Source organism: Setaria viridis, chromosome 3 (genome assembly GCF_005286985.2).
Source record: "Setaria viridis chromosome 3, Setaria_viridis_v4.0, whole genome shotgun sequence".
Lineage (NCBI taxonomy): Eukaryota > Viridiplantae > Streptophyta > Magnoliopsida > Poales > Poaceae > Setaria > Setaria viridis.
In genome coordinates, this window is record NC_048265.2 from 24203208 (window position 1) to 24215945 (window position 12738).

General features: G+C 46.9%; 1 protein-coding gene and 1 pseudogene across 1 annotated transcript; one reads left to right on the top strand and one right to left on the bottom strand.

Moving 5' to 3' along the window:
* Nucleotides 1-962: 962 nt before the first annotated feature.
* Nucleotides 963-5762, top strand: LOC117850075 (xylan O-acetyltransferase 5). Its single transcript, XM_034731861.2, has 6 exons — nucleotides 963-1390; nucleotides 1511-1947; nucleotides 3965-4136; nucleotides 4392-4591; nucleotides 4744-4905; nucleotides 5057-5762. Exons 1-6 carry the CDS (start codon nucleotides 1166-1168, stop codon nucleotides 5442-5444), a joined length of 1584 nt encoding a protein of 527 aa, XP_034587752.1. The 5' UTR covers nucleotides 963-1165; the 3' UTR covers nucleotides 5445-5762.
* A 1470-nt stretch (nucleotides 5763-7232) lies between these two features.
* Nucleotides 7233-8749, bottom strand: LOC117849159 (wall-associated receptor kinase 5-like; annotated as a pseudogene).
* Nucleotides 8750-12738: the final 3989 nt, after the last annotated feature.

Below are 12738 nucleotides of genomic sequence, written 5' to 3' on the forward strand. Positions count from 1 at the left end.
TGGCAGCAGCCAGCAAAGTGGACTTTTTCCAGGTGAAATTGAAGAACCAAAGCAGGTTCGGGTGGCGGCGGCGTCTTGACGTCGCTTTCCTCTTGAGGTGCCGTTTTGGAGTCCTTGGATGACGGTACCCGTTCAGCTTGGAGGGATGACAGTTTCAGTGTAATGCCAGTGTGCATGGTAGAGATTGACTAAGTGCGTTTCTACGCGACAGGAAACAGTTGGCCGTGGAACAGGATCATCCTAACTTCTAAAGTTTCTAAGAAAATGATAGATGGGAGGGATTAGTTGCTGCACAAGGCCCATGGCTAGGTGGAAGTAAGAGCATAGAAGAAGTTTGAAGTTTAGTCTTTTTAGCTTTCTTTCTTACTGGCTTGCTTTCTTATTTTCTTTGACCCTCGTGTTGAGACGTGAAGTCTAAATACTCATGTACCTCCGGACTAGGTGGTCAGATTTGTTTATTTGTGGTCGTAGACATTTACTGGTGAACGTTCCACGTCGGATAATTTTCTTAATTAAAAAAGACAACTACAATATAGAAACACGAGATACTTATCTATAGTTCTATACCCACGGGGTTTTTATAAGTTACATCCTTTCCGTGACACACCAAACAATCTCAAAGCCAGCCGTCTCGGTCGCATAGAGCAGTGCGCCACTTTTGACCGTTACCCAGACCATCTGCCTGCATGGCAGCAAGCGAAGGATCGCGTAATTACCGTGCGCTTTGGGCCATAATTAATCCACCCCCTAACCTTCTTTATCCGGACCAGCTTCATCGAGCTCAGCTCGCAAAGCACCAGCAGCCAGCCAAAAGCGCCCAACCCCCTCCACGCATTCCGCCGTGCGAGCTAGACTACCCACGACACGCCACCCTCCCCCCTCCCTCACACCCGGGAGGGCCCCCACCCACCCCGCTTGTCCTCCGCTCCCCTCTTGAAGAGCGTGCCCCGCCTCATAAATAAACGTCGAGGAAACCGAGCAAAGCGAAGGAAAGCTGCCGCTGTGCCTCCCTGCTGCTACCGCCCCCCGCCGCGGAGGAGGCGAATCAAACCACCGGGCCGGGGGAAATAAAGGAGGCCGCGGTCGCGGAATCCCCCTGTTCCCCAGCGGCGAGGCCCCCCTCACCCCGTGCTCGCCCGATTCGATTCGGTTCGGTTCGGCGGCGATGCGGATCCCGCGGCGGAAGGGCGGGGCGGGGCCGCTCGCGGTCGGGGTGCCCAGCAGGCGGGCGCAGGTGGCCGCGGTCTTCGCGCTCGCCGCGCTGCTGGGGGTATCCGTGCTCTACGACAGCGCGCACATCGCCGCCTCGCTGCGGAGGCACGGCGGCGGCCCGAGGGCGTACGCCAAGCTCTCCTCCGACGACGCCGCCGCCGTCTCCAGCGCCGCGAGGGTGAGCGCCCACTGCTCCTGGTCCTGCTATCTTCTCCCGGTCGGTCGGTAGGTTGGTTGCTGGCGGCTCTAAGCTAGACCTACTCACCTACCTGGTGCTGGTTTCTGTTTCCGCGTGCAGGAGGAGGCGGCGGCGGCGGCCGTGGAGGCGGCAAGCGCGCGCGCGCCGCCCGCGAAGGGAGCGGAGTCGGCGCCGGTGGAGGGCACGGATCGGCCCGAACCGCCCCCGCACCAGCAGCAGGCGGAGAAGGCGGAGGTTGAGGCGGTGGCTAAGCCCGGAGCGACGGCGGGGAGCTCGCTGCAGGACGCGCCGCTGATCGAGGAGGTGGTGCAATCAGGCGGAGCGGCCCAGGGCGGCGGCTCCGCGCAGGAGGAGCGGCAGGAAGGGACGTGCGACCTGTACAAGGGCCACTGGGTGTACGACGAGACCCGCGCGCCGATTTACAAGGAGTCCGGCTGCAGCTTCCTCACGGAGCAGGTCACCTGCATGCGCAACGGCCGCCGCGACGACGACTACCAGAAGTGGCGCTGGCAGCCCGACGGCTGCGACCTCCCCAGGTACGTGGTGGCGGCCGCCTCCCCCTTGCTTCCTTGCTTGCTTGCCACTGCATTTCCTTCCCTTTCTCTTTTCCCCTTTCCACAGCTACGGTATACGTGTATCTCTACACGTATACGTGTACTCACATACGGCCCGGCGCGCGTAGTTGGTTTTGGTTGGGTGGGTGCGTGCGCGCTTTCGCTCGCAGACTGGAAAGCGGGGGTGGCTGCGTGCTCCGCATGGGCGGCTGCGTGCGGCCAGATCACTTCGCGCTTTCTTTTTTGTTCGAGAGCCGCGTCAGTTGAGCGGATCCGTGTCTGCATCTGGGGGGCTGCAGGGGTCTTTTGGTCTTATTTTTCTTGTTGCGGTCTGTGTGGACGTGGTGATGCGCACAACTTGTTTGGCGGATGCGCAATTGCGCAAGGAGTACAGGTGTATTGGCTACCTCATCTTGTTCGATTCCATGTTTGGTACCATTGCTAACTACAAAATACTACCCCATTGCCCAACGTGTCATGGTTGTAGCGAGTTAGTGACAACAACTAGTTAGTGCAGATGAAAAAACAACAAAGTAGTTCCAGCATTGCCAGCATTTCACAGGTAGCCTTGTCAAGATGTAACCCTTTCATCTTACTGTTGCAATGGCTGTCCATGATCATGCTTAGTTTTTGCGTAGTTCTGTCCTTGTTGTTAGTAGCCTTAGAAGTTTCATCAATGCAAGTAGCTGTGCAGGGTTGCCCTGCATCAAGACTGCAGAGTACATTAGGTGAAGTTGATCTGTTGAAGCTTGTACTCATTAGCTGTGTTTCTTGGCAACTAAGATTTGTATATCAGGGTACTTTTAATTTGTTAGGTGCTATAATTGATGAGAAAAAGAGACCGCACTCATATCAGCTATGGTCTTTCTTTGAATAGATTAAGCAATTTATTGGTTGATAGTGAAGTTCCGTTTGTTAGAGAAAGTTGTTGAGTGGGGAAGTAACAGGTTTGGAATCTCAAAAAAACAAGTGGGAGTTGTTGCATGACATGGCATCAACTTCTAGTTCTAACTAACTTCTAACAATTATTTGCATTTCTAATTTTTTGTCGCTAAATTGGTGAATGACTTCATACTAAATCAGTAATCAAAACACGAGCTAAACTAATAATTGAGCAATACTTTTATATACTCCAGAACCTTTCAGAGGTTAGGGTTGGGCTCACATTTATCGCATCGAGTACAAGTAGTTACACTCACATCACAGTTTATTAAATGTTAGTTTATTTGTTTTCACATGCATGCAGCTACAAACTGTTGAGCTTACTCACAGTATTATCTACTTCATATATTTTGGTAATGCATTTCTTAAATATGTAGTGCATGCTCTTTGATCCAATATGTCCCCTGTTACATGTTACGAGAACTTTGAAACAGAGGAAATTTATCAGAAAGTTAGACTCCACATTTAGATGCACCGATTAGTAGCCACTGGTGAATCTGGACACAACTGGTGCCATAACTACTTCCTGGAATTCACAGTTTACCATCCTACTGAAACCAGAGAAACCTTTTGTGCATCCGGTTGAATGATTGTAGAGTTTTTACTTTCATGTCTGTTGTACTGTTCTATGACAAGTGAGTTTTGTTGCATGTGCAGTGTTGTCTATTCTATGACAAGTGAGTTTTGTTGCATGTTCAATGTCCCCACCATGGGATCATGGCAGTATATTTCAAGTTGGAGAGAAGTTACTATACATCACTCATGTAAATGAATTGCGGTGTTTTTTGATGTGGGCCTTCCTGGCTTGAAGTTACTGTACATCACTCATGCATTTAATTATCGTCATTAATTGATCTAGTGGATGTTAAACTTTATAAAAGACGCTGATGAAAAACCATGGATAGATTTGTGGCTCAACCAGAGTGTTGTGAAAACTCACTTGACAAATCTTGTCAAATGCATGTTTCCCTAAGAAAAATCTTCAAAGTAGATTCATGTGTATCTTGTGCATAGCTTGTCATGAAACTGATGGGTGTTTTTGACAATTTTGTTACAGATTTGATGCTAAGTTGCTTCTGGAGAAGCTAAGGAACAAAAGATTGATGTTTGTGGGGGATTCTCTGAATCGGAACCAGTGGGAGTCCATGGTGTGCCTGGTCCAGGCAGAGGCTCCATGGGACAAAAAGTCACTTGTTAAGAATGGTTCTCTGAATGTGTTCCATCTTCAGGTAAGTACATACTTAACATATGCACATCAACTAGTGGAATCATCATTGTAGATCTAGCTGGAATCAGCCTTATAAAATGGTGTTTGTCGTAATAAATCACACTACCAGCCTCAATAATTAAGTAAAAGGATAACAATGTTCAATTTTTTATGCCGAGTTTTTTTCTCTATCATCACCTACGAATCTTATGTTTTTTTGATAAAATATGAACCTTATGGTTAATCCGGTACTAATAATTTACTTGGGATGTTTCAGGAATACAATGCAACAGTTGAGTTCTACTGGGCTCCTTTCCTAGTTGAGTCAAACTCAGATGATCCAGACATTCATAGCATCAGTGACCGCATGATCAAGCCAACATCAATCGCGAAGCATGCAGCAAACTGGGAAGGGGTGGACTACTTGATCTTCAACACTTACATTTGGTGGATGAACACACCACAGATGAAAACAGTGTAAGTATTTGCAGACATCAATCCAGCAATCCTCGTGAAGAATGAAAACAGTTTGTGTGACCAACAGACCAACCTTAGGAGTGATGGAAAATCTTTATGTTATGGATATGCTTGCCATTTTCCAATGCTTACGCATGCTACTTTTACTACAGGCATGGTGGATCTTTTTCAAGGAAGCATGTTAAGTATGATGAAGTAGAACGTGTCATTGCATACCGAAAGGTCCTCAAGACATGGTCTAGATGGGTAGAAACGCACATAGATCCTAAGAGAACAACAGTCTTATTCATGAGCGTGTCACCTGTACATATGCAGTAAGTATCCGCATCTTGATTCAAAATTCTCCCAGCATGCTGTTTGTTTCAAACTGTATGTTTCTGTAATGCTCTATTGTTGTTGCACAAATGTACTACTCTGAGGATGCTGGGTCTGAGCACTGATGACACATTCATTGTCTTGGTGCAGGAGTGAAGGTTGGGGCAGCCCTAATGCCGTAAAATGCTTCTCTGAGACACAGCCAGCAATCAATTACACGAAAAAACTGGAGGTGGGCACGGACTGGGATCTCTTTGCGACCGCACAGCGCGTGACTAGGTCGATGAAGAAAGTGCCGGTGCACTTCATCAACATAACTGCGCTGTCGGAGATCCGCAAGGACGCGCACACCTCTGTACACACGCTGCGTCAGGGGAAGCTGCTTACGGCGGAGCAGAAGGCGAACCCGAGGAAGTTCGCGGACTGCATCCACTGGTGCCTCCCTGGCGTGCCAGACACATGGAACGAGTTTGTGTATGGGCACATCATGTCGAGCCCACCGCAGCTCCAGATGCCCGAGGATCAACCTCACAGATGACAGAGAAATGTTGCACCGGAAATCTGGTAGCTCATTTTAGTGAGGAAAAGATTTGTGATCGAGGCCATAAGTTATATTTTTTCTAGGTTTAGAAGTCTATGCTGTTGGTTCGCCTAAGCATTTGTTGGGAGGTAAGATCACAGTATAGCGAGCACGTAGCTGTGAACACAGCCACGAGCCCACGATCACCTGAGGAGCGTTCTCGCGTTGTCTGAATGTGGTTGTTTGATGAGGAGAATGCTTCTGTGCTTCTCGTGTCTCACGTGGCACGTGTACATAATTTTACCAGATTTTCATGAAATTGTTTATATTCGTGTAGTGAAATTTTTATAGAACTTAGGGAAATCTGCTTTTGAGAATTTTGATCATTTGGTGTCATAACTGGCGATAACAGACATTATAATGGGATAAGACGATAAGCCTATGAAGGCCCCATTTGGTTTTTAGCTGTCACATCGTATATTTTGATACTAATTAGAAGTTTTAATATAAACTAATTACAAAATCAATTACACATGGAGGTTAATTCGCGAGACGAATCTATTAAGTCTAATTAATATATCATTAGCACATGTTTACCTGTAACATTAGAACTTCAATAGATTCGTCTCGTGAATTAGTCTCCATCTGTATAATTAATTTTATAATTAGCTTATATTTAGTCCTCCTAATTAACTTCCAAATATTCGATGTGACATGAACCTCAACCCGGACTAAAGATGCAAACGTCAGACTAAAAGCAAGTGAAGTGATGGTGTTGCGTGCCAGCAAAACCACATGCATCACAGAGAATTTTAGCAAACGCATTCTCGATAATCTGAATGCTTGCCAACCGCATCACAACATCGCTTCACTAAAATAACAACAGTTAGCTAGATAACGGCGGTTCAAAACGAATATCAACAGCAGCAGGAGCAGCACGGATGGTTCGTCACTGACAAACAATCAATTCAGGTACAGTGACCGCAAACAATCTGCAGGAAGAGTCTTCTGCAGAGCTCTCTTCTCAACCTTCCGTCACCATCATCACCAAACAAAAATAGAGATGACGGGCGCTCCAGATCTAAAGGTGACCCTCTTTTGTCAGGTTTGTGATGATGGATCAAATTTACCCATTCGCGACACCAGGACCACGTGGTGGACCCCTCTCAGGTTACAAACTGGGCTGGCCCAACTACGCATTGACCCATTCGCCCGCCACCAAACGTGGATTGGGCTTCCCAGACCCGCGCACCTTGGGCCGCCTCTCTCTCTCTGGTCCAGGAACTGCTCCCTGCCTGCTTTCATCTCCCCGTTGCCCGCGCTTCAGAGTTTCTTTTTCCAAGACGCCCGCGCTTCGGAGTTGCAGGCTTGTAGCTTCCCCTCTTCCGCCTGCTGATGGTTGCTGACAGCGAGCTCCAGCGTTTGACAAGATGGTCGGAGAGGACTCCGCCGGCTCATCGCTTCCAGGCAAGTGATCTGGTTGTTGCTTGTCAGTGAGCTTGCAACGTCTGCCATCTGCCCGGCGACAGGGGGAAGTTGTTGATCCACCCCCGCCACCATCCCAGCGTGAGCAGCCGACCCCACCGCGATGGCTCAGCAGAAGAAGTGGATCCCCCTTCATCTCCTGCAATATGGGAGCACTTGATCCCTGACGCGTAGCTGGATCCATTTCCTGGCCCGACAAACACTTGGGTTTTTTTTTTTTCTGACCATTTTCTATTCCTTGACCATGAAGATCCTAGGCGATGGCCAGGCCAGGATACTGGTATTCCAAACAAATCTCCTTACCTAGTTCCTCCATAACAACTATTCATCCCGGCATGTATTCTCTATGCTCGTCTCTCCAACCGTTGCATCATTCACCTGAATCCAGTTCTCCGATTCATCATCCGTCGAAACATCCTCCTTTGAGGCATGAATACCTTCAAGCGCCATTTCGACTTGTCTCGTTGTGGTCCGGTCCTCACCATCGAACTTCACGCATATTGCTGCCAGTAGAGCGACATCAACAACTTCTCCATCCCCTTCCTTGGTCACTTGTGGATCCAATATGTCAAATAGCTTTCCTTCTGAGATTAGAGTAACGAAATGTTTTGCAAGACTGTAACCATGTGCATACCCATAGGAAACAGGCTTCTTCCTGGTAAGCAATTCTATCAGGAGCACGCCAAAATTGTAGACATCACTTTTCTCGATCAAATGCCCTGTGCTATGGTACATAGGGTCCAAATACCCAATGTTCCTCGCACAACTGTATCCACCCCAGATTGATCAACAGGGATATACCTTGAAGCTCCAAAGTCCGACAATTTCACAGTTAGATTATCATCGAGCAGTATATTATGAGACTTGATGTCCCTATGTATTATTGGCATCGAAACAAAGGAGTGAAGATATGTGAGAGCTCTAGCAGTTTCGACTGGAGGCTTGATAAAATTCCCTTGTAAACTGTGCCATGCCCTCCACCACCAAGCTCACGAGCTTTGTCAAAGTTGTTAGTGGCTCTAGCTAGCTCCTCCAAAGTAATCATCATTCTCTCAGCTATATCTGCCCTTTGCCATATCAGTTGTTGGAGCAACTGCCCACGATTTTGCTTGAAGAACCTTTGTCTTAGTCTTTTCTTCCTTGCTGCCTTGACTCTGTGCACTAGAAATGCACTGCCTAAGACTAGAATGAGAAGTCCTGTTCCAATTCCGATTCCTAGTGCAATGATAAGGCCTGAGAATATATGTACCTAAAGTATCAATTTTGGATTACAGAAAGGCACAATAATTTATCATACCGAAAGAACAAACATTTTAGAAATAATTGGATATTTTCTAGTTAATTCTGTTTGGGTAGGTTCTAATAGTGGATATTTTGCCAGATATTATCACTGAAACAACACAAATTTACAATAATTCTATGGAATAAATAGAAGCGTTGCGTGAATATATGATTACCAGAAAACGCAAGCAACTTCTTCTAGGAAAACATTATAAAATAGTTCATTTAGATTTCAAACCAACTCCAAATTAATCCTATATAGAAATTATTCATTAGTATTATTGTATTGTGCCCGCTGTTGCCGCGCCACCTTCTCTGTCTAGTTGCACCGGTATGAAGACCAAAATCAAAAGTTTAAGCAAATACATGGGTGTAATAGTTTAGAAGAAATTAGAACCTTTTCAGTTTTTTTATATCCAAATACACCTCAAAACTAAAATCTATACGCAGAATAAGAATCTTATATGCAAAAGTACATACTGTGCATATTTTAAAATGAGAAGTTGCGGCATCGACTATATTACCTGCATGTGACGCATGCAAATTTGTGCAGCCATTTTGACGGTATGGATCACCGCTTGTTCCTTCAGGACATTGGCATGGAAAACTGCCGGGCATATTTTTACAATTGCCATAGCATTTATCTGGAAATGCACACTCGTTGATGTCTGGCAGGATTAATTGAAAAGGTGAATCATATATATGTTCTGACATTATTGAAACCCACATCAAAAGTATTGTGGATATGGAGTATGTGTTATGATATTACTCTAGCATATGGTAGAATATTGAGTACGGAAAAAGTATGGATATATATGTGCACAAAAATTTAGGCCATTTTTTAATCTTATTTGGCGTTTGGAAAACACAGCTTCCGAAGAGTTCAATATTAACGTGGTAGAATATTGAGTACTATAACAATATAATTGCTTTAAAAGCATGTTAAGCAAACTAACATGGAGCTAAATAAGCAAGCTTTTCTGCGAACTAGTTAGACTGAAATGATGTGGAGGTGGGGCGAGAAAAAGTGAGGTACGACGACGCATCAGATCAGTGTGGTTATTATGGTGCAAGACACCGTTGACCACATTTTTAATTGAAGATGACCTCTCGAAACTCCCGCGTTACTTTAAAACCCCTGGCACACCGTAATACTCCTTCTATTTCAAATTACAAGTCATTTCAATTTTTTTCAATTTTTTTAGAGTCAAACCATTTTATGTTTGACCAAAATTAAAGGGTTCAATAAAAACTGGTGTACATGGATTGAAAAATTTGTTTTGGGAGGGAGTGTGGGCATCAAAGTTAATGATGACATTAGGCACTACTTCCAAAAAAAAAGTCTCAGGCAAGGTGATCCTATGTTACCCATCTTATTCAATTTGTGGTAGACATGCTCTCTATATTAATTAAGAGGGCAAAGTAAGATGGTCAAATTAGAGGAGTCATTCCTGACCTTGCGAACGAAGGGTTGTCTATTCTGCAGTATACGAATGATACAATTTTGTTCATGGATCATGATTTGGAGCAAGCTAAAAAATATGAAATTACTGTTTTGTCTTTGAAAAAATATAAGGCCTTAAAATAAACTTCCGTAATAGTGAAATCTTTTGTTATGGAGAGGCCAAACAATGTGGGACCTTCAAAATAAGAGATGGTCGACAAACTAGATATTGGGAAGATACTTAGGTAGACCCCAAACAACTTAAAGAGCAATACCCTAGCCTATATAATATTACCCATTATCCCCACACTACGGTGATAAATGTTATTAACCAAACGCAGTGCTTGGAATGACCTGCCGGCAAAAGTAGATAATTACCAGCTATCTAATGAGAGGGACATTTTCAACTGAGGTCTACATAAACACGGCTATTTTTTAGTACAGTCTATGTACCAGTATTTGTTGAACCAAAATATCCTCTTACAAATAAATTTATTTGGAAGCTGAAGATATCTCTAAAAATAAAAATCTTCCTTTGATTCGTGTAATATTAACAAACGATAATTTAACTAATTTAACTAAGAGGTAGTCAAAAATATTGTTTCTATGATTGTAATTAATGAGACAATTAAACATCTATTTTTTATTGTCAGCATGCTAAAGCTATTTGGAGAATTGTTCATATTGCTACTGGGTTAACTCCACCTAGATTAATTATTCACATGCTTAGGAATTGGTTAACCAAGATAGGTAAGAAGAAAAGAAGATTGATTTTTGTGGGGGTTGCTGCACTTATGAGGGCTATTTGGTACTCGCAATGATATAGTTTTTTTTAAAAAAACGGTTCACTTCTTTTATGCAGGCAGTATTCAGGGCAGCTTATTAGTTGTGATATTGGTCCTTATTGCAGCGTGAAGACATAAGGAAAATTATCTATATGACAAGCAAAGCATTGGAGGTCATCACTTTAATACCTTTGCTAAGAATGGATGGACACTACTACACAAACCATCATCACCGCCGCCTATATCACTGCTGGATTTTGTCAAACCGGCAGTGATAACTCATCACCACTGGTTTTTTACATGATCCGGCGGTAGAACCATAAACCGGTGGTGATATATCACCGTCGGGTCAAATAACGAGCCGGTGGTGATAGCTATCACCGCCGGACAGTATTACAAACCGCCGGTGAAGGGGTGTCTCGGATCCGAAATTTTCATGCAACTCAGTTTTGAGAAATTTGGCGTCCGCAGCCCTTCCCTCCCACGCCCGCCTACCCGCCCGCCAACATAACCTCCCCCCCTCCGCATGTCTGCGGCCATCCATCCCGCAATCTCCTCGACTCCTCCTTCCTGTCCTCCCTCAATCTCCTCTCTCCCTCCGTCATCTGCTTCCCTCCCTCGCTCTCCCTCTGCCGGCCCCCTACCTCCCTCTCTTCCTCTCCCTCCCTTCCCTTCCTCAGCTGCCCCTCTCCTTCCCCCTTCGCTCGCATTTCACTCGTGGCAGTGAGGAGCGGCGGCGGGGCAAGAAGCGGCGGCGGTGCACAGGGATCTGCGGCGGCGGCGGATCTGTGGCGACGTGCGGAGCGCGGATCTGTGGTGGCGCCGGGGCGAGCGGATCTATGACGGCGCGTGGGGGTGAAGAGCAGCGGCGGTGGCAGCGGCCGGATCCGGCCCGCGTGGCACTCCAGGCTCCAGCGGCGGCTGGATCCAGTGCTGCCGGCGTGTTTTTTTAATTTTTAAAATCACTTTCACCGTCGACTTTTATTTGCCGGACGCCGGTCCCTCAAACCGGTGGTGACGAGGGGTTTGGGGCCAGCGGTGATAGACTTTGCTTATCTTTACTTTTGTTAGACCAGTTTTAAAGCTGAACTTGTTGTAAAAGATTGGCTGTGTGCGGGTTCAGAGATCGGAAACAATTCCATTCTGTAAAAAGTTGGTGGCGCTACCAACCATGAAATATTTTTTAATCTTTTATTACAATTCTATACGCGATCTACGGCAAACAAGTCATCTCAAATCTTACCTATTATTCAGTAATCATGGCTTCTTTAGTTTGGTCCAATTTAATCTCGTTAACGGATAGGCCTAGTACCTGATTTGTTGTGATTACCGTCATTGACAGGTGGGTCCAGAATCCACCGCGAGCGAACCGTCGGCACGGGTCGTCCTCAACCTGCACCACGCGGCTTCGCTTACCAGTGCAACTCGACCGTCAACCGAGCGCCCGAGCCGGACTCCGTTCCGATGCCATCGCCTAATCTGCCTGCAACGGACGCCCTCTTGCCTCCAGATGGTGCAGACCGAGCTCCGGTGGTGCAGACCGCAGCTGCTGATGACCAAGCCGTCTCCCGCGAGCCGCAGGTCCACGAAGAGGTCGCACCCCGTGACGACGAGCTCGTTTTCCGCCGCCCACAGGACGTAGGGGGCGTCACCGCCGAGGCCCCACGCCTGGCCGCCCCACGTGCTGGCGGCGAGGGCAGGCGATCTCACGTCTCTGTCTATGGCCGGCCCGTGGACGCGGACGGTGGCGTTGTCCAGGAAGATCTCCGTGACCTGGAGGGTGCCGTCGCCGCCGAGGGACAGGCGCGCCGGCGTGCGGATGGTGTCGCAGGTGAGGTTGAACCCCGGGAGGTAGCACCCGGGCTGATGCCGAAGGGGTACGGCACGCTCACGTCCTCGCAGGCGGTCGCGCAGCCGGGCAGCCCAATCTGGCCCGCCGCGGCGGCCAAGAGCAGCTGCGCCGCCGACACCAACGCCGCTGACACTACAAGCACGATCTTCGACATTGTAACGCTCACAGTGAACGCGCGCATGGCTTCAATTCCTCAGGCAGTTGACTGACTGGTCAGGAGGTGCTGATGAACTACGCAGCTGTATCCCAACTCGACGGGCAAACCCAAGCAAAAGGAAGAGCCGGAGATGGTTCATTGATATCTCCGACGATCCTTCCTGACACTATTGTAAAACCCAAACTAGTGACGAGGACCACAAGACTTGGAACGCACTGCTCCATTTGCTACACCTGGGATCTTAAAACTATGAAGAAACTTAACACTAGCATAACTGGGATCCAATCGGGCTTTTCCCCTCTTGTTCC

Excerpts from the sequence above, each read along its gene's own strand:
- LOC117850075 (XM_034731861.2), top strand. The coding sequence starts at position 1,166 with ATGCGGATCCCGCGGCGGAAGGGCGGGGCGGGGCCGCTCGCGGTCGGG. Across the intron at positions 1,391-1,510 it reads CCGTCTCCAGCGCCGCGAGG|GAGGAGGCGGCGGCGGCGGC; the intron begins GTGAGCGCCCAC and ends TTCCGCGTGCAG. Across the intron at positions 4,592-4,743 it reads ACACCACAGATGAAAACAGT|GCATGGTGGATCTTTTTCAA; the intron begins GTAAGTATTTGC and ends CTTTTACTACAG.